We start from the raw sequence: 21,357 nt of genomic DNA on the forward strand, positions 1-21,357 counted from the left end.
TCACATCTTCAATTGTTCACACACACAGGGAATGAAAAGGTGTTGCAGCACGCACTTAATACTTACTGTTGAGGCTCTGTTAACCTACAGGGTGTTGTACTGTAGCTCTCTAGGGGATTTTACATAACTGAAGAATTCTGTCCGAATAAAATGATAATTCAACTATTTAGGATATATGTTAACGTTTCATATAACAACATGAAATGACCTAGTTTATCCGCTTGGGTCTATATGTGAAAGCAGGAAGTTGGCTACTACTGGTTGCAAGTTGTCCGGGCAGAGTTGAGGACGTGTAGTGTGTATAGTGAAAAGAACGCTCGCAAAAACTTGGATAGGAAAGTCTGTGATCTAAACTTGCAGTCATACCTTGCTTGCCACATAATTTGAACGCAAAATTGTACATTAAGAAAACTTGCTGAGACCTGATGCAAAATGTCGGTTGCCGGATTCAAGAAGCAATTTTACAAAGCCAGTCAGGTCAGTAAACAATAACTTCGGTTGTAGTTGTACGCTAAAAAGCTAGCGCTAACGTCGCTAGCTAACTTCTCAAACTCAGATAGCTTTAAGCCCCCAATTGACTAGCATGCAAGTTTGTGAAGTCGAGCAATTGACGTAGCTAAAGTGTGCGATGTTTAACTAGGATTACTAGCTCTACTGATTTACACTGCTTTGTACTGGTGACCTAAATTCACAAAATCAGACAGCTAGATTACGAGCTATCGGACTAACATTTTTGATTGCTAGAGCCAGAGCTAGCTTTGCGAGTCCAGTGTGTTAGCTTGGTTAGCTAGCTGTCAGTGTCATCCGTTCAATAATAACGTTCATTGAGAAAAGTCTTTGTTATTTGTAGGAAATACATTTATTTTAATTATACACCCCAGGTATATCTATTACTAAAAGTTAATTTATCTTCCTTAATACATTTTCCATTCCAATTAGGTTCTGAAAAATTAACCTTGTTGACGTGGTTAGGCAGTGTTAATAACTTGGAGAAACGCTTCAGACTTTATCTGAGAAGCAAACTGTGTAAGTTGAAACTTACTCTGCTAAACCGTTATGAAAACATCGTACTGTAATCTAAAATATGAATCTAGGTCAACGTCATCTGTAGCTATGAAAGTGAATGGATAAATCAAGTGTATTCTCAGTCTATTGTATTATAGAATAGGTAGCTGGCTATATGTATGGTGGTTTATATATTTTTTGCTTCAGCTACACTGTAAGGGTCTAATCACACTGTTGTCAGAATTTCTCACTCACGCCACGAGTAGCATCTACTCGCTGGATACGATACGACTGTCAATTCACTCATCATAGAGGAATGTGTTACGTGTATAGCAACCAAATGGCTTATCCTAAAACCTAGCTTTGTTGTTGCAATGGATGGATGCACTTATCCTATTTGCCAACACTTTTACTGGGCAGTGTTGCACTACAAAATCAGATAATGCTGATGTGGATGTGAGGCTGTGTATCTTACATTACATTTAGTCATTTAGCAGACGCTCTTATCCAGAGTGACTTACAAGTTTAAGTCTTTTATTTGTCAGGTACACAGAACAACACAAGGTCAGACTGGGCACTGACATTCTTAAGACAAGACAACGCAAGCACCTGGCATAACATGACATATAAGTACACAGAACATAATTTACATCTATGCTGAGCTTACATAAGTGAAACTCCCTAAATATACAGATAGCAATAAATAACCGACTATACTAACCCTAATACTAAAACTCCCTAAATATACAGACAACAATAAATAATACACTATACTAACCCTAAATGCACATAACACCTATAACAACCCTATAACCTGTTCTAACCTAGGTGGAGTACAGTACAATAGTGCAAGATTGCAGATCAGTGACTATGTCAATGACCATACAGGAGCCTGATGGCAAAGTACAGTGAGGTACAGTACAGTAAGTACAGGGACATTCCCCCAAGGCAAGTAGGGTGAAGTGCCTTGCCCAAGGATACAACGTCATTTGAAACGGTTGGGAAATCAAACCGGCAACCTTCTGATTACTAGGCCAATGCCCTAACCGCTCAGCCACCTGACTCCTATCTTGATTGAACCCTTTGGCAAATCCGCTCTACCTCCCCTGAGATGTCTCAGACGAGCAGGTATCAGGCCAGTCCTGGTTTGACTTCACAGTAGAAGTCAAAGCCGTGTCATAAGCAATCATCTTTTGATGAGAATGTCCATCCTTAAGCCTTGCAGTTCAGTGAACCGTCTGTCCAAAGTGACCAACAGTTAGTTATGGATTGTACGATGGACATTTTTGTGGTCAACACTGAAACCAAACTTGCACACCATGTACTGTATGCAGTGCCCTGTATTCAGTCAAATGTACCTGGCAGGACAAAGCTCAGGTTTCATATCTGTAGAGTTGGCTCTTGTTGTGTATGCCAGCTGCCTTGCCATAGGGGCTTGCTTTGTCAACACCCCTGCAGTCTGGTGGTGTGTTAGAGACACAGCTGTGTGTGGTAAGACTGCGCTGCCTCCTGGCTCACTGACTGTGTGTGCTATGGAATCCTTGTTATGCTGTTGCAGTGCCCAAACCGGATTCCTTCATTTCATTACAGAGCTGCAGTAAGAAACCTGATCAACAACTGTAGCATCTCTGTGTCATGTCTGTTTTCATGTTCTCCTCCTCATCAAAAGCTTCATCACACAAGCATAGATTATTACGAGACCAAAGGCATCAAACTGTAATGACACACAATGTTCCCACATGACCTACCACAGGGACAATGCCAGATTGAAAAGCTGTAGATGGCTTACTTTTGACACTTCCACCTTCCACCACAGCAACATATGTCTACTTAACAGTAGACACACCTCCATCTTAACCGTGTAGTCAACAGCCTTCACAGACCAGCAGGTTGAGGCCCTTCTCCTGTTATGTTATGTCATGTCTCTGAGGTCTACAGCTGTCAGTGTCAAGCGTGGGCACAATATTCCTGCTTACCAGGATCCTGGTCCAATAAGCTATTCTTCCTTTCTCCCTTCAAATCATAGAGAATATCCGACGGTTTCCCATGCTCACCTGTTCACTCATTTCTGGTCAGATGTTTTTCTTACCGATGGAGGTGGTCATTATGCATGTTAGTGGATCGGCACAGGCACCAGATTAAAAGATCACCGGCGTTTCCATTCTGAAATGGGAAGACTTTGCTGTGTGACAGTGTTGCCGGATTTGAAGTTGGATTTCAATGACCTATCTAATATCCCAGCATGGATGGCAACATTCCACACATAGGAGAACCTTGCTGCTCACAATAACACTGTTTCTGCTTTAGCTTCCCAATCAACCACACACGCCTGTTTGTGAGAAAAGGGACATATGGTGTATGTGTGATAGAGAGGGGTAATATGTCTGTGTGTGTGTGTGTGTGTGTGTGTGTGTAGATGGGGGTGGGTTAGGAAGTGTGTGTAGGAAACTGGTAAAGGCTTTGGCTCGCCTGTGCTGCTGACAAAATGGAATATGTCCCATTACAGCACAGAGTATAGACCATTATATTCCTTTAAATCCATTGAGGCTAGAAAACTGCTTTGCTGGCTGGGCCGGGATAGGAAAAAGTTATGTCTAGACACTAGACACCAGAGGCTGTGCAGTGGTGGCTTGTTACTAACTGGTGAAATGTATTGATGTCCTAGATCATACTAAATCATGTGTTTTGAGTATTCACCCTGTGTGTGTGTGTGTGTGTGTGCGTGTGCGCGTGTGCGTGTGTAGTTGGTGAGTGAAAAAGTGGGAGGTGCAGAGGGAACCAAGCTCGATGAGGACTTCAAGGACCTGGAGAGGGTAAGTTCATAAGCCAGGCTCCTAGATGCTCCCCTTTCACTCTTTGTGAGGCACCCATTGCTCCAGAAAGAAAGTGTGCTTGTAGTTGATGCTAGATCCCTCCACTCTCCTCCCCAGAGGGCGGACGTGACCAGCAAGGCGGTGGTGGATATCATCTCCAAGACGTCAGAGTATCTTCAGCCCAACCCGGCCTCCCGGGCCAAGCTCACCATGCTCAACACGGTGTCCAAGATCCGTGGTCAGGTGAAGAGCCCGGGCTACCCCCAGGCAGAGGGCCTGCTGGGAGAGTGCATGGCCAAGTATGGCCGCGACATGGGGGAGGACACCAACTTTGGTAAGACAGGAGAGGAGGGTGGTGGCCGAGGAATGGGGGGGATGGAAGGAGGAAGGAGAGGAGTGGAGGATAAGGAGGTTCCACCGGGCAGCAGGCGCTCATGTGTGGCTCGTCCCATCCTGCAGGTGGCGCTCTGGTCGACATGGGGGAGTCGATGAAGAGGCTGGCGGAGGTCAAGGACTCCCTGGACATCGATGTAAAACAGAACTTTATCGACCCTCTGCAGGCCGTGGCAGAGAAGGACATCAGAGACATCCAGGTAGATACTGTCGAGTCAGATAGAACCTTCCAGGACAGTCTGCGTCCAGCACGGAAACACTGTGCTGTCCCTGAGCACATCCTTCACTGGCGAGCCAGGCTGATATCGCCTGGGGGGAAGGGGCAGGAGCATGGAGAGAGGAACCAGCGGCAGACCAGCTGGACCTGATGCCTCATGCCTGAACTTTAGAACGAGTGAAAGAATGTTCATATTGTGCAATTTGTTTCCCCATCTCCTCTCCTTTGTGTCCTCCCTTTCTCTCCCTCTGTCTCAATCTGTCTCCCTCTGTCTCCCTCTCTCTCTCTCTCTCTCTCTCCCTCTGTCTCTCCCTCTGTCTCTCTCCCTCTCTCTCTCTCCCTTTCTCCTTCCAGCACCACCTGAAGAAGCTGGAGGGCCGGCGTCTGGACTACGACTATAAGAAGAAGCGTCAGGGGAAGATCCCAGACGAGGAGCTGAGGCAGTCCCTGGAGAAGTTCCACGAGTCCAAGGACCTAGCAGAGTGCTCCATGCACAACCTGCTGGAGACTGACGTGAGTAGCCCCATCGGGTCATCTGCTTTTTTGCTTCCCTCTGAAAAGTTTTTGTCAGACATTAGTGTTTGTATCCCGCAACACCTTTTGTGCTGGTATGAAATTCACTATATCAATAAAGTTTGATGTATTTTTTGTAGTTGTGATGTAAACAGTAGCAGGGTTGACCTATTTTAGCACAGCAATTCTGATAGCTTTTTAACAGTTATTTGTACTAGTGAAACAAACAGGAATGTTATGTCATGTAAAGGGAAGGGCTACTGGTTTGCAGAAGTCTGTGTGCAGGTGATGTTTTTCCACTGTGGGAACTTAGAAGTCGCCAAACCTGTTTCAAATCCGCTTTATTGTATTTCAATATATTCTGCATTCCAGTGATTCAAAACATGCGAGTCATAAAACACAGCAAATACATCAGCATGAGACAATGACTGATGAGTAATGAGATGTTAATGTTTCATGGTTAATGGTAATAATGGGAGGCCTGATTTGTCTCACCCCTCCAGGTGGAGCAAGTGAGTCAGTTGTCATCTCTGGTGGAATCTCAGCTGCAGTACCACAAACAAGCCGTCCAGATCTTGGAGGAGCTGTCTGACAAACTAAGGGAAAGGTAAGCACCTGCACGTGCCTCTCCGATTTGCAGGTACATTTAAGGGATTGTGACATGTTAACGTTAGGTGTTGAACTGTGTGTGTGTGTACAACAGGGTGACCGAAGCCCAGTCTCGTCCGAGGCGTGAGTACACTCCTAAACCCAAACCCTCCTTTGACTACGGCGAGCCGGAGCACTCAAACGGGGGCTACGCCCCTGCAGCCAGCCCTCCAGCATACTCCCCAGGTACTGGAGGCCCTGAGGCCTGTCTGTGTGTCAGCTCACATCTCTGGTGCCCCCCTCTGATCTTGTTGTGTTCTCACCAGCCCCAGCCTTCAACAGATCCTCCGTGAGGAACCAACGGCATTGTGAGTGTGTGTGAGAGAGAGAAAGAGAGAGAGACAGGGAAGGAGATCGCCTGGCAGAGACGCTCTCACTCATTTTGCATCCTCGCTATAACTATGTGGGTTTGCTGAAGCAAAATTGTTCAAATAATTTACCAGATATATACTAGACCATAAATGAATTCATGACATTACCACAGGGCTTTGTAAGTACTGAATCATCCCTCAAACACAATGTCTCTTGCAAGGTGCAGAGAATCTAAACAACAACCAACGGTTGACCATAGATTTGGCCAGATTGGCTTCAGCAAATTGGACAGGTGTGTACTAACCCCTGGACAGCCTGTTCAGCCCTAGGTCCACAGACAGTGGAGGACTGGGGGAGCTGGACCTAGCGAGGGGTCTTTAATCAGTTTCCATTCACTAGTCAGGCGATGAACTAAAGTGAAACGGTTGTTTGCTGTTCTGTAACACGCGGGGGTCTCTCCTGTCCCTGTCCCTGTCCCTCTCTCTGGGTGTCATCTGGTGGGTAGGCAGGCTCCTGTGGAGGCCATGTTGGAGACAGAGAGGCTGAGTCACTCAGCCCTGCTGAAGGAACACGACTACTAATCCTGTCAGGAAGCACAATGTCTTAACTGTCCCCATCTGCCTGCCGTATGTCTTCCTCTCATCCCTGTCTCCTGGGAAACAAGCTGCGTGCTGGAATGACTGTGTTGCGTGTGTCTCTGTGTGCAGCCGAGCCCTGCTGTAAGGCCCTGTATGACTTTGAGCCGGAGAACGAGGGAGAGCTGGGCTTCCGCGAGGGCGACATCATCACCCTGACCAACCGCATCGACGAGAACTGGTTCGAGGGGACACTCCGCGGCCAATCGGGATTCTTCCCCAACAACTATGTGGAGGTGGTGGTGGCGCTGCAGCACTGAGTGCAGAGAGGAGGATGGAGAAGGAGGGGGGGGGGGGGCATCATCAGTAGTCTAAAGAAGCTTCCTCCTGGCCTTATACAGTGGAGCGCAAAGGCATGCTTGCTATTCCATAGCGCAGGCTTTCAGTTGGCCTGCTCTTATCGATCAGTAGATTTGAATGGGTTGAATTGAGGGGAGGAGGCCACTTAACACCGTTGAAGTGCCCCCCTGCTAGGAAGGGAGCGAGGGAGAGGGGGGGGAGTATGGGCAATAAGGGAGTAAGTTGTCAAACAGTTGGGGTGTGTTTGTGAATAACCTCGGTCTTCATGTTCATTCTGGATGCACCTGTGCACTTTTAATACAGCACACCTCTCAGTGGGACCTGTGAAGCAAGGTCGCCTTTCTTGGTACCGTCATTGTAATGTGACGACGTCTCCATGACGACGTCTCCATGACGACGTCTCCATGAACACTACCAGGCCTCTCTGCAGACCCAGCAGAAGACGAGCATACACGGGCAGCAGCGACGTTCTGCTACGGTTGTTGCTTTCGATATCCACTACATTAAATTGCCTTTTCTTCGTGTCTTTTTACCAAACTTGTTTTAGGATGTTAGGACTGTTGTGTTTAGGACTTTAACACAAACACGCATATAAGTGTTTTTAACACTATTTGTGCTGAAAGAAGTACAAGGCAACCAGCTATCGCCTTTATACACTTACACTGTTATTATTAGGGGTGTTGAGATGACATGGGGAACTTGGAACAATGTTATAGTGCCATCTAGTGGCACTTAAGAATATAGTGCCTTGATATCTTTGTATGGTTCTATCTCTTTTCTGCTTGGTCTGATGCCCATCAGTGTCTCCTGTGTTTAGGGTGTCCTGGCCAGGCTACAAGAAGTGTTGCATATGGCAGAGTGAGCCTGGTGAGCAGGCTTGGTGGCAGTAGAGAGTTGAGTTCATTTGGGTCCTCTGAATGTACACAGTGACTCTGCTGGTCAGGGACTGTCATGGTGAGGTTATTAAACACCATCTATGTATGTCTCTGCTTTTTACATCCTCTGCAATAACCTGCTGCAGTTCTTCTCCTCAATCTCCCTCCTCCTCCTCCCCTCTCCATCTCACTACTCCTCTTTTCCTCCTGTCCACTCCCCTCTTCACCCTCCTTTCATCTCGGTTGGTTATTGCTCTTGTCATTTCGATGTAGTGCCTGTCTCTATTTCTGCCTTACACTGCCTGCCCTACAGCCAATTACCAAAGTACTAATCCTTCATTTCTGTGATATTTGGATGTTTGTTTGGCCTAAAAAGCCTGCTGGTCTGTGCCAGTCGGCCTGTGTGCAGCCAGAACCTGCTTGTGTGTGTGTGAAATGATACTGCTGGCAGTTGATCTTAGTGCTTTCCCTAACTCTTGGAGATGAGCTGTTTATGTTGGTATCAGCTCTCCCAGTGTTGGTAAGTCGTGGTGGTTCCTAGGCTCGCTCCCATGAAACTAGAAGCGACAGATTTATTTCAAAATACAAAAGACATAATACAGATTATCCCCCACCCCCACTGCTCCTCTCTCACCACCTGCCTTTGCCCATACCCCATCTCGGCTCTGTGCCCCTCTCTCTGCCCCTTCCCACCCACAACCTCCCCATCCCCTGTCGGTCCTCAGCATTTGCATTCTGCCCTACCCCCCCCCCCCCCCCCCAGTAGGGAACACAGGCCAGGATTGTCTCTTTACTGTATGTTTACATGTCTGTTCCTGAACGTTTGCTGCACAGTCAGTTTGGCCAGGCCTTGTCTGTCTGTCTGTGTATCTGTGAATGATGTGGTGGCTCAGGTGTGTGTGTTAACACAGCTCATTAGTGTGAGTGAAAGGAACAGGGTTCAAGAGGGGGCGGGGGCTCGTTTTGGGCTCAGGTTGAGCTATTGAACGGCTCATATAACATTAATGATGAATAAGAGAAAAGAACAAAAGGGCTATGATCAATGTATTGTGCAGTCACCACAGATTTAGAAGGATCCTCTCACTGTGGTTTAGGTTCTGTTTTCCTTGTTTTCACACTACATTTTCCGATGGGTTTTTTTCTAGACTGAAATACTTTTGATATCATGAAAATAAGTATTATCATGCTTAATAATAGCTTTATTTTAATATACGGAATAATAAGCATTTGGTTTGTGTTAGGTTAAATGCTACTATCATGCATGTGTCTATAGACTGTGTCTGTCTTAAGCAATGCCTTATTTGAGAATCATTTTGTAACTGTGACACTCTTAAGAAAATCAAAAATTGGATTATCCTGGACTATCTATATGGATTATCTCAAATATTATCTCTATATTGTTATGTATAATCCGTGTATTGCTAATTTTGTTACGATGTAAAGGGTAGAAAGGATGCCCATTCACGGCTTCAAATAAATATGAAGTACAGTGGCTCTCATTGTATGGTGTTGGTTTTTTCCAAGTGTCTGTTTCCAAGTTTTGGTGAAATTTGCAGTTGCATTGCAGCATTTCATGTCATGCGTAGCTCATGCAGTACACTGATACTGGTTCTGACAAACTATGATACAATTGTCTGCTCATATAGAAAAATATAAAATCATATAATGAAGTGTATATAGAATGTTTTTCATCAGCACCAAGGCTGACACGCTCATTCTTAATGTAACATTCCTGAATTAACTAAACAAAGAAGCACATGAATCAGGAATGAACGGAGGGGTCTAACATAAAGCCGTGAGTGACAGGACACATCAGACAGCTGCTGGATTATTTCCATGGCAATATCTCATCCTTGGAAGGCGTGTCACACTCCCAATCCCAATTACTGAGCTATCCTTTGTCCTCGGTTCGCTTAGCCAGCCAGCGAGACTCATGGCGGCTGCACCCGTCAAGCAGCGCTCAGGGCCGGGGGGACCACGGGCGCAGCTCCCGCCCTGCTACTACGAAGGATACCTGGAGAAACGAGGTCCAAAAGAAAAGGTATGTGACACCATTGTAGAGCAACTGCCATGTTCCATTCTAGTGAGGTTCACTGTGTTTGACTGTATCATTTATCTAAGTAAAACACGCACCGGCTGACTCCAACCATTCCATAGGTCTGTCAACTTCCTTTCTGTGCGTTTATGGGCGCGGCAAGAAAACTGGGGGAAACAGTGTCTTTCACGTTGCCTCTTGTCTCTTCTTATCGTTAAATAAAGCAGCGACCACACTGCCTCTGCCTTATAGCACATGTAGACATTTTGTAATGCATTGGGGAACGTGTGATTCTGCAAGTGGCAAGGCAGATATAAACTATGCTCGCTTACATTTGCAGGTTGATGTTTTCATGGTTATTTTCCCAAATTAATATTTTTGCGGACGTGAATTTGTCATTGACAGCAGCTGTCAGTGTTGTCGCAGAAGTGAATGTCACATTCATCATCTCTTCTGTCATCTCAATAATTGAACCAATCCCGCAGAATAAAACCTGTCAAATCAATTCTATGCCTCAACAGAAGTGTGCCTTAAGTATGGTCAATTTTGGCCTTTTAAAAGCCCACAGACAATTTTCCATGCCAGTTGGTTTAAAGATTGACACAATCTTTTGTGACTTGCATTTAATACACTCTTAGCTTCGTGAGGGTGATGTCTTTGGGGCTCAGTGTGTTTGACAGGTGAGCTGGCATGGATAGACCAGCCATACAGAATATGGTGATGCATGTTAATGACCCTCCGTGGGCACAGCTGGGAAAGAGGTGACGGGGACACAGAGAAACAAAGAAATGGACATGCTCATACTCACTTCACTAACACATAACTACAGTGTCATTACACACACACACACAAACACTCACAATGGAGGTTTGTGAGGGCTCCAGGTGCAGGTTATGGCAGGGGTGATCCTCCACCCACATTGACACCAGCTGTGATTCAGAGATGCCTCGAGGGGGCCATCTATTCTGTAGGATGTAAGCCTGGGAGAACCTAAAGTATGTGTTTGTGTGTAATTAACAGATTGGCTGTGACTGTCCTCCCCTCTGAGGTGGGCAGTGGGCTGAAAGTGGTGTCTTTGTTCATGTATGAAAGGTGTCTCTTTTGAATTTCCTCTGTGTGTTTCTCTCTCGGTGTTTCGTCCAGGTGTCTCGAAGGCTGTGGACATGTCTGTGTGGAAACACTCTGTTTTTCTTTAATAATGCCAAGGACACCCACGTGAGTAGCTTTGTGTGTCCCAGAGATGTTTCATTTTTTTATGTGTGGTCCTCTAAACGTGTGTGTGTCTGTGCGTGGGCTTCAGTATGTGGAGAAGCTGGACCTCAGCGGTTTTGTCTCGCTGAAGGACGACTGTAGCCGAGATAGAAACCTGGAGGCGGCGCGACTCATTTTACGCATGAGAGACGGAGAAACTAAGCTCACTGTAAATACCAAACACACACACGCACGTCTCTCTCTCAAGAGCTGTCTCTCCCTATATGTTCTGCATTGCGTAACAACGTTCCCTCCTTGATCTGCAGGCTCCCAACCTGGAGTCTCGGGAGCTGTGGAAGGGCTTCCTTTACTCAGTAGTAGATGTGAGTAACACACACCTGCATCACATGTTCCATTCCCCAGTTCCAACTCAAAACTGATGACGTGAATGCAGTGCACCCAAGTCTCCCCATCTTCGAAACCAGCTCGGATTGGCTGTAGCTTTCTGACCTCTAAAGTAACAGCCTGTGTGGTTGCAGCTGAATGTTCCGGGTTGCCTGACGTTGCTGCCGGGTCAGGTGCAGATGCTGAGAGAGGTGGTGGACAAGGAGAGGAGCAGACGGAGAGCCACCCGCACCCCCACCCGCGCCCCACCTTCACCCCTCTCCCTGCCCCTGCTAGGGGAGATACCGCCGTGAGTGTTTTTGTGTGACATGGACGTGACGTGTGACTTGACAAGAGTGTGATAATAATATGGGTGTGTGTGGGGGTAATGCAGGTGCTTCAGACCTGTGTCTCGTACAGAAGCTGAGGTCATGTTAGAGAGACATCCAGACTGTGGAAACATGTTGCTCCGGCCTGGAAGAGACGGATCCTCATTGGCTGTCACAACCCGCCAGGATCTTAACGGGTAACTTCCATTGAGGCGTCACGTTGTTTACTTTGACACGCAGATGTGTCCAATATAGGCATACAGATTGGTGTTCTGTGGGGCAAATCAATGTTTTTTTTACTAAACGTCTTCGTTTTCTCTATCTCTCTGTCTCCCTTTCTCTTTCTCTGTCTAGGTCGGTATTCAGACACTATCGTGTAACTCAGAGGGAACAAGGAGGATATGTGATAGACGTGGAGAACCCAGTAAGTATAATATATATAATACATTTTTTTACTTATACATATTTATTCATTTATTTGTCATGTTGTTTGATGTTGAATTGAATATGTATTTCTGGAACTCTCACGGTGTCTCCCACCCACGCCGTCACCCTAATCCTTTCCCCCTAGATCCCTTGTGCAACCCTTCATGATGTCATAGATGCTCTAGTGGAGAAGACTGCGGGGACACTTCAGCCTTTTCTACTGGAGGAACCATATGAGGAGAATATCAGTAAGACACACAGTCCCAAGCGCACAGACATGTAGCACTGTAATGCAGTGATGGACTGCATCTTATTTCGGCATTTGTCATCGTCAGCGTACGTTTCCGCCAACGATGAGAATGGAGAGAGGATTCTCCACTGTGCCCCATCCAGCCCCTTGCCTAAAGCCCCTGCCCTACCTCCTAAACAAGGTACCCCAAACCCTGCGCTTCACTCACATACACACATACACGCACGCAAGCACCCTAACTGCTCCGCTTCTCCAGGCGTTCCAGAGCGGTGGCCCAGCAAACCTCTGCCCAGGTCACCAGCTCCTGACCGCCGTATCCTGTCCGTGACGTCACCAGTGCCATCCTCGCCCACGAACCCCATGAGACGACTCATCCTCTCCCCCTCTCCCCTGGCGCACAGTGAGTGAAGCCTGTTCTTTTGTCAGACGCTTCCTCCTCGTAGCCCGCGGCCACCACGCTCACAGTGTCTGTCCTCTATCTGCAGCGCTCAACGAGGAGCTCAAACTGAAGCTGGAGAAGAGACGGACCAGTCAGGAGTGACTTCCTTAGGTGTGAATGACGAGTCAACGAGAAAACCCCGCCCAACCCACAAAACACCTAACCCCTCAGTGCCAAACCACCAGTGACAGCAGCTAGCTCTCTTGTGCCTTCTGATAGGTGGACTACAAAACCTGGTCCTAAAGACCTGCAGGAAGTTCAAGGCAGTGATTGGCAGAATGTTGTGTGTGTCAATGGTTAAAAGTCTGCAAGTCTGCACACCCTGTAGTCTTGTAGGACCTGGTTTGGTTGGTGAACACTGGACTACTGTCAACTTTTGAAGTGCTGCACACATTACTTGGGGAAATGAACCCCTGCCATCTGTGCTGTGTTCATAAATGAACTGTCCTCCAAAAGGAATGCACAGTTAGGAAATATATTTAAAAGAGACAATTTTCAATTGTGTTTGCCTAATGTGGTGATGGATATTGACACCTGAAAGTACACTGGAAGCACACAAAACATAGAGGACCAATTAATGAGCCAGTTGTTACTCTTGTTCTGATTCAGCCAATGTCTGTTTGCCTGCTGTTGATGTCAATGTATCATCACCACCTTGAAAAATGCATCAGCATTTTAGGTCCAGTCCAGAACTGATAGCATTGTTTCAGCTAAGTCTACATGACCCTCCTTAGATAAGAATGAGTGATAATGCCAAAATGGAAGAAAAGTCTGTTAACACTGTGGCATGTGGACATTGTCAGTTTGTGTGCAGTTTCGAAGGAAAACAATATCCCTGTATCTTTTGATCTCTGAATCCAGAATGTATCATTTGTGTTGCGGTTCTATGATGGTACGGTGCTATGACTCTTTCCTTGACTTGTTTCTGATGTTTGTATTGTTGGTGCTAAAATTCAAGTGATTCCTTATTCTCTACCTATCTATGTGCTACTGCTGTGTGGTGCTCAACTTTCCCAGTGCTAGAATAACCTTGTTGTCTTAGGATGGAGCTGTAAAATGGCCCTTGAAAGGTAACATGTTGTTGTTACTGTTAGTGACTAAACAAATCTGGAAAATTGTGACAGATTTTACTAGTTGTCTCTGTGACATTCATATCCAAATGGACTTTTGTATGAGGGTGCCCTCTTGTGGAAATGTCTTCATTAGACTGACTGACCACTAAAGCCTGGGCACAAGGTTATTTAGTCCCATTCAAGGTTGGCCTGTCGTCTACTGCAGCTCATCGCTATTAATCCCTGCAGGCCTTTTATATTGATCTGCACGATATCAAAATGTGGTCAAAAGTGAGGCCTATGATACAGCCCTCAGTTGGGTAAATTTCCACTGAGCATGGGTGCAATGGAGTGATAACACTTGGGTTCTGACTGGGATTGAGCATGCAAGGGTTCATCCTTATACATTATGTTCATGTGCATTTCTATACCCAAGTCCAAGGTTACAATTATTGATAATCTCAGTGTTATTGACGTTTACCTTAGTGAATTAAACGGATTTGGTATGAATGATGCTCAAAACATGTGTAGCATACTCATTTCCTGACGTTTTACTTTAGAACTGCAATACGTTTGTTCCGCCATCTAAAACTCAGAAACTCGCAACCCCATCATAAAACCCCTGTACGGCTCATACCAGTCCTGTAGTAACTCGAATGTAGTGAGTCGATGCAAAGCACCTGTCGGAACAAGACCATTATTTCCTACTTCCTTGTAGGCACAGATCTAAATCCATAAATCCTTTTTTTAAACACCAACCAAAATTTAAGGTAAAAGAACGTAACTGACCTTTGATCAGTTTTTGCAGAACGTATACAGTCCTTTCGTTATTTCTTCGTTGTTCAAATGGAAGAATATTTTGCGCCAACAACAGGAGTCTCCAAAAGCAGCAGCGGTAGCCATTCAGATCTTTTTCACCGCGGGACGTGAGCGCTTAAACTCTCCTCAACAATACTGCCGACAACAGTTCCTTTCAGCGGGCCCGACAGAGACAGAGGGGGAGCGGGGACGGCAGTTTAGCTACTGACTCTTTCTGGGAAGCACTTGGCTGGGTTTTGTGCTGTTTTTACTGAAAGCGACACACACAGGACGTTTTCTCATACAATCAAAAAATCTAAACTAACGTTGCACTTTCAAGGTAAGTTATGTATTTTACTTTTCCCGTGCACAAATACATGTAACGTTTGCTTTCGATACGTAGTTTTCCCAAAACATTCGAGAAAATGTCAATTATGGACTGCAGGTGAAGCGCTTCAACTCTCCATATTAATCCTTGTCTACTGTAATATGGGTGTGCCTCAACAGGTAAATGTCAGGCTGAAGGCTCCTTAACGTTCTTCCTTCTTGCTTATTCCAATGTATGTGTAGCATAATGTGTTATTACTATTGGCAATGACTAGAAATAATGTACACAATAGCATTGCTAGGGGAACTATTAATGACCAGCGTAATTTAAAATCAGTCCAACCCAACAGAATAAGAAAGGCAGTGGGTAGTGGCATAATAATCCGTAGGTAAGTGGTTGGAGGAATACCTGTCTCAGCCCGGGTGTGTTTTGCAGATGTGTTGGCTGATTGAAGCTCTGGTCCCAGAGGCAGAGTAGGTTTCCTAATCTGCATTCTCTGGCATGCTTCAGCACATCGCAACAGTAGGACCCCTGACTGTAACAGCGAGTCACTCGCACTCAGTGTGTCATAAAAACTGTCTTCAGACCTGGGTTATTATATGTATTTGAGGGTGTCTATTCTCTGTTGTACAACATAAGCTTGAGAACGCATGATCAATAATGATCGAGAAATTAAGTGGTGGATTGACTGATTAAAAAACATGTACTTTTCTGATTAAACTGTGTCTGACTATTAGTCCACACATATAGCTCCTTTGGTATTCTGTTTGGAACTCTGAGAGTGTGCTACTGTTTAAGGGTGCAGCAGAGCTGAAGTTGACATCCCTACACCCCGCTGAATGGCTTTCATGCCCCACCATTACCATCACTATGGCAGTGACAGAATTACTGCTGCACACACTATAGCTCACACCATGCTCTTTATCCATCTCTCAGCACCCCCTCTCACTTACTTTTTAGCTTTCTCTTCTTTCTCTCTTGTCTTCTCTCCGCACCCCCACCTCCCTCTTCCCTCTTTTTCTTTCTCTTTCTCTCTCTATCTCTTGGCTAACCCCACACAGTTCATACCTCTATCTCCGCTTCTCAGATATTTCTGTGTTTATGAGATGGTCTAACCCTCTTTCTTTCTCTATCTCTCTATCTTCCAGATAGGCCTGTGCCGTCCACCTTACCATGGACTTCCTTCTGAGAGAGGCCAGTGAAAGGAAAAGCAGCAGCCTTTATTGGAGACTGGCTGCATCATCCTGACCTCAAAACCCTGTGAAATTCTCCCTGTTGGGGTCAATGAGAGGTTCCTCCAGCTGGAGCCCACTCTGTAACCTCCAGTGTACCATACACACAACCAAGACAACAAGTTGGCCATATAGGAACACCATGAGAACAAAATCCACTGGCTTCTTTGTACTGACTCTTAAGGTTTTCTAGTAGCTACCCCCTTGTAGTGTTTGCTCCTGTGAGCTAACGTATTGCTGTGTGGAGCAAGCTACCACAGGACTGTACCGTTTTCAGTTTCAACACAGCAGATATGCATCTTCAAAACTTGCTGGCATTTGTCTGGCTCCTCTCCCGGGTCCTGGCCATGGACACAACACTTCGACACTGCATTCCCAGGAAAACTGTACCTTATCACCGTGAGTGTGCTGCAATGGAATCTAATATTGTTTATTTGGTTGTTCCTTTAATTTTTCATTTATTTTACCTTGTCAGTAATGTTGAACTGCATTGTCGTATGTGTTTCATTATGTCTAAAACAGTAGTTTACTCATTGAAAAGGTTTGAAAGAAAAGTGACTGTGCCCTTCAAATGTGTGGTTAAACTTGACTACATAGGAGACCATTTCCGTGAGTTTCGGGAGGAGAAAGTGTTGAACTACTCCACCATGCTGCTGAGGGAGGACCTGGGGCTTCTGATGCTGGGAGCCAGAGACAACGTGTACGCACTGGACATCCATGACATCTCCAGCAAGATGGCCTATGTAAGAATGCTCCTCTGTGCCCCTCTCTCCATGGCTCCTGGCTCTCCCTCGGTTCCAAGACATGCTATAAAGGAGAGATGAGTTTTTGGAAACAATTTTATCATCTGTGGTCCTCTCTCCCAGGTGAGCTGGAAAGTAACCCTGAAGCAACAGCAAGAATGCAGTAACAAAGGAAAGGACTCTCAGGTCAGTAAACTCCTTAACTTTCATATCCACATTCTGGGCTAGTTGACTCTCAACATTCAACTTTCATATCCACATTCTGCACTTTTGTCTGGATACAGATTAAGCCCGCTTCAGAGGCTATGGAACTCAGACTTCAGTTTTGAATCTGTGTATGGTTTTTCCAGGACTAGACTCAATATCCTTCAAGACTACATCCCAGCACATCAATAACAATATTAGTCTATTAACAGATCCATTAACCGACCAGCGTATCGTTACAGATAGAGTGTCAGAACTTCATCAGGATACTCCACACCATGGAGGATGGGAGGATGTATGTGTGTGGAACCAACGCCTTCAACCCAGAATGTGACTTCATGGTGAGCCCACAGAAAGGGCCTTTTTTTTATCAAGTACAGACAGTATCAAAGTCAATCCCTCTGCACAGACAGAAGAGTAAAGGACTGTGTGTTTGTGCAGTCATATGTAGATGGGAAACTGATTCTCGAGAACAAAAAGGAAGACGGCAAAGGAAAGTGCCCTTTCGATCCCTTCCAGAGATTCTCCTCCATCATGGTTGGTGAGTATGGATGTCCAGGAAAAAGACATATGGGATGTCTGTGGCCCCCATTTGACCCTTTGTGCCTTCTGTCTTGCCAGGAGAGGACCTATACTCTGCCACCTCCATGAACTTTTTGGGCTCTGAGCCCATCGTCATGCGTAGCTCCCCTGTCTCCATACGCACTGAGTTCAAGAGCTCCTGGCTACACGGTACGAGCCCTCCTTTATCTGTGTGGCTCTATGTCTGTGTGTAGACATGGGTGTTGGTCTGTATTGTCTGTGTGTAGACATGGGTGTTGGTCTGTATGTCAGTTTTTTTGTATGTGGATGTTTTTGTTTGTGTCTCTTTATGTGTGCCTTTGCTATTTGTACATTAGTTTGTGCTTAGTTTTGAATAAACAGTCTGTGAGCTTTCACATCTGTGTTTGGTGTGTGGATTTTCTCATATGGATTTTCTGTCCTAGAGCCTAATTTCATCTCCATGGCCCAGATGCCAGATAGTGAAAGCGGTGTTGCCGGGGGTGACGATAAGGTGTACCTGTTCTTCAGTGAGACTGCAGTGGAGTATGACTTCTACAGCAAACTGGTGGTATCCCGGGTAGCCCACGTATGCAAGGTGTGTATGTGAGTGTGTGTCGTGTCAAAGCATCAGTGTCTCACTCGACCTCATGCACGATTCCTTTCCTCTGTCAGGGGGACCTAGGGGGCCAGAGAACCCTGCAGAAGAAGTGGACGTCCTTCCTGAAGGCCAGGGTGGACTGTCCAGTCCTAGGGTCCCGGTTACCTTACATCATCCAAGACACCTTCCTCTGGTGTGACCCCGAGCAGGGCCAGGAGAGCTGTCTCTTCTACGCAGTCTTCACTCCACAGTCGTGAGTTTTACCGGGCTGCCCCTCGCATCTGTGTGTGCAATGTTGTGTGTCTTCTCGTCTCTTGCATGTGATGTTTGTCTGGCTATCTATTTGAATTCCGCGCGTGTGCCGGTTCCAGCGACACCACAGACCTGTCGGCTGTGTGTGCCTACCGTGTTGCGGACATCAGCAGGGTGTTCTCAGAAGGGAAGTACAAGACCCCGGTCACCGTGGAAACCTCCTTTGTGAAGTGGGTGATGTACAGCGGAGACGTCCCCTCCCCCCGCCCTGGAGCTGTGAGTCATCCTGCCTCCCTCCAGCTTTGAGGCTATGTGTGTGTTTGTCTGTCTGTCTGTGTGAACTATTTTACAGGAGCATACACTTCAAGTTAACTGTTGCCCTCTTCATCTTCTCTCACTCCTTCTTCCTGATTCTCTTCCCTCCACCAGTGTATAGATGATAAGGCTCGTAGTCAGGGCATCAATAGTTCTCTGGACCTGCCAGACCGGACCCTCCAGTTCATCAGGGACAGACCCCTCATGGACCAGGCTGTGCTGCCGCTGGGGGAGGAACCGCTGCTGGTCAGGAGGGGACCTGCCTTCACACGCATCATAGTCCACACAACACAGGCCTTGGACGGAGAGAAATACCATGTCATGTTCATAGGCACAGGTGTGTGTGTGTCTGTGTGTGTGTCTGTCTGAGTGTCTGTGTGTGTGTCTGTGTGCAACAAACTGATTGGCTGTGACTGTCTGCCTCCCCTCAGTGGCGGGTAGTGTGCTGAAAGCGATCAGCTTCAATGGAGAGATGTTCATCATAGAGGACGTGCAGCTCTTCCAACCCCCAGAGCCAATCAAAGTCCTCAAAATCTCCAGCGCCATGGTAACACACAACTCACAACTTCTTCTGATCTATAGGGAGTTGTACACCATTGTTTTTGCCTACTCTAGTGTGTGTGATTGAGAAAAAGACAGAAGGGGGAGGAAGAAATGTGATTAAGTGAATGAATAATAGATTTCATATACATATATGTATGCCTGTGCGTAGGGTCAGCTGTATGCAGGCTCTGAGCATGGAGCAGTGCAGATGCAGCTGGCCAGCTGTGGAAGATCTCTGTCCTGTGTGGACTGTGTCTTGTCCAGAGACCCGTACTGTGGCTGGGACAGAACCACGGCTCAGTGCACCGCCCTGTCTCCCACACACAGGTAGCATGCCCAGCTCCTTCCACATACCCTAAACTGTCTCCATGCCTACACATTGGTGAGAGGTCCTCATCGGGCCGCTGCTTCCTAAATGGAAGCTCAATTTGACGCTTGAATTAACGCTCACCCTCAAACTATGTTTAATGTGCCCGGTTCTTCAGTCACCTGATCCAGAGTGTCAAGGCGGGAGATGCCTCTCTCTGCCCAGATACTGGTGAGGTTGTGTGTGTCTGTGTATGTACATTCACACTTAGTGAAGCTTTATTTATACCTAGTCTGTCTTTTTTGTGTTATCTTATTCTGACTTATGTCCTGCTATAGACCCTGTGAAGCCAGTTAATATGAGTGTGTGGCTGGGGGGAAACCGGGAGCTCAAGTGCCCCCCCTCCTCCAACCTGGCTAAGACCAGCTGGCTGCGAGATGGCCACCCCTTGCCGTCGTCGCCCCACCACCAGCTCCTCCCCAACAGCCTGCTCATCTTCAACGCCTCGGCCTCCGATGCAGCCCGCTACCACTGCGTGTCCCTGGAGCAGTCCCACGCAGGGGAGTACACCACCACCGTGGCTGACTACCTGCTGAGGATAGCTGCAGGCTCTGGGAGAAACCCTGGGGACCCGACCTCACCCCAGGCCCAGACAGAGGCTGCTAACCTGGCTGCTCTGCAGGCCTCTGTAGGCCTCCTGGCGATTTTCCTGGCTGCCTTGCTGGTCTGGAACTTCTACAAGGGGCATCTTCGCCTGCCCTGTAGGGTTGGAAGAGGGGCAAGAAAAGAGCAGAGCCCAAGTGAACCAGACCAGGGCACTAACGTGTCCACGCGAGAGGAAGCAGAGCCTGGGGTGGCAGAGGTCAAGTCCCTAGTCTCTCATGTGAACTGTAGCGGGAACAACAACCACGCTGGTGTGGGAGGGGAGTCTCCAGAGGGGGGTGCATCCAGAGTCAGCCTCAACTCACTGCAGTACATTGATGAATCAGAGATGTGATTTTACCCGAATTAAAACTGGAACTGGGTTATGACTGTACAGGGTTAGGGTAAAAAACACTGCTAAAGGACCCAGAAACCTAGCAATACGATTGAAAGAAATTTAAAAAGTTACTGTGAAATACTCCAAACTTTGAAATATGATTTCAGATTCGTTAAGAAGCTTTTAACGCTAAGAGCTTCTTAAGAGCGTTCTAAGAACGCTCTAGAACGCTCTTAGAACGCTCTTAGAGTTAAGAGCTTCTTAATGAATCTGGGAAACCCAGCCATTATTGTTTACTTCCAGCTGAGAAAGACTCATGCCATGTCCATACTGAAATTATATTGTCTTTATAAAGTATGTTTTTCAACTGTTTATAGCTGAATCTATTTTCAAGGTCATAACAACAAACAGTGTAAATTCACATTACGAATTACATATCTATGTTTTTTAAGGATAAGAAATTCTGTAATGATCAAATTTCCTCATTTCTAAATTTCTAAAACAATTGTTCTCAGGATAACTGTTAGCCATTGAATTTGGGTTAACTTCATTAAATATTTGATCTGTGTCAAGATTTCAATGTTCTTGAATGTAGAATCAGCCAACAGGCATAACTGGGGCATGAATGAACTTGCTAAGAATGTTTGTACATCAAGGATAAGCTTAGACAGGAGTTGTTTCTGAAAGACAGGGCTACA

At 46.3% G+C, this 21,357-nt stretch overlaps 3 protein-coding genes across 5 annotated transcripts; all 3 read left to right on the forward strand.

Moving 5' to 3' along the window:
* The first annotated feature begins 250 nt into the window (after positions 1-250).
* Positions 251-9,205, forward strand: LOC124472714 (endophilin-A2-like). Of its 2 annotated transcripts, XM_047027714.1 has the most exons (9): positions 251-477; positions 3,750-3,818; positions 3,936-4,152; positions 4,278-4,411; positions 4,783-4,941; positions 5,445-5,548; positions 5,645-5,775; positions 5,856-5,897; positions 6,609-9,205. In XM_047027714.1, exons 1-9 carry the CDS (start codon positions 433-435, stop codon positions 6,794-6,796), a joined length of 1,089 nt encoding a protein of 362 aa, XP_046883670.1. In that variant the 5' UTR covers positions 251-432; the 3' UTR covers positions 6,797-9,205. The 2 variants fall into 2 exon arrangements, with proteins under 2 accessions (XP_046883670.1, XP_046883671.1); XM_047027715.1 differs by lacking the exon at positions 5,856-5,897 and having other exon boundaries at positions 252-477.
* An 82-nt stretch (positions 9,206-9,287) lies between these two features.
* stap2a (signal transducing adaptor family member 2a) lies at positions 9,288-14,184 on the forward strand. Of its 2 annotated transcripts, XM_047027710.1 has the most exons (11): positions 9,288-9,752; positions 10,890-10,961; positions 11,047-11,166; positions 11,264-11,320; positions 11,477-11,631; positions 11,716-11,847; positions 12,005-12,074; positions 12,222-12,324; positions 12,412-12,507; positions 12,583-12,726; positions 12,812-14,183. In XM_047027710.1, exons 1-11 carry the CDS (start codon positions 9,645-9,647, stop codon positions 12,865-12,867), a joined length of 1,113 nt encoding a protein of 370 aa, XP_046883666.1. In that variant the 5' UTR covers positions 9,288-9,644; the 3' UTR covers positions 12,868-14,183. The 2 variants fall into 2 exon arrangements, with proteins under 2 accessions (XP_046883666.1, XP_046883665.1); XM_047027709.1 differs by having other exon boundaries at positions 12,412-12,726; positions 12,812-14,184.
* Positions 14,185-14,454: 270 nt separating this feature from the next.
* On the forward strand, positions 14,455-21,354 carry sema4e (semaphorin 4e). The gene is made up of 15 exons (XM_047027669.1): positions 14,455-14,955; positions 16,092-16,574; positions 16,773-16,918; positions 17,042-17,104; positions 17,365-17,463; positions 17,564-17,663; positions 17,744-17,854; positions 18,109-18,260; positions 18,338-18,516; positions 18,635-18,791; positions 18,945-19,167; positions 19,262-19,377; positions 19,543-19,700; positions 19,859-19,911; positions 20,019-21,354. The coding sequence occupies exons 2-15, from the start codon at positions 16,469-16,471 to the stop codon at positions 20,675-20,677; spliced, it is 2,322 nt and encodes a 773-aa protein (XP_046883625.1). The 5' UTR covers positions 14,455-14,955; positions 16,092-16,468; the 3' UTR covers positions 20,678-21,354.
* The last annotated feature ends 3 nt before the right edge of the window (positions 21,355-21,357 follow it).

Source organism: Hypomesus transpacificus, chromosome 10 (genome assembly GCF_021917145.1).
Source record: "Hypomesus transpacificus isolate Combined female chromosome 10, fHypTra1, whole genome shotgun sequence".
NCBI lineage: Eukaryota > Metazoa > Chordata > Actinopteri > Osmeriformes > Osmeridae > Hypomesus > Hypomesus transpacificus.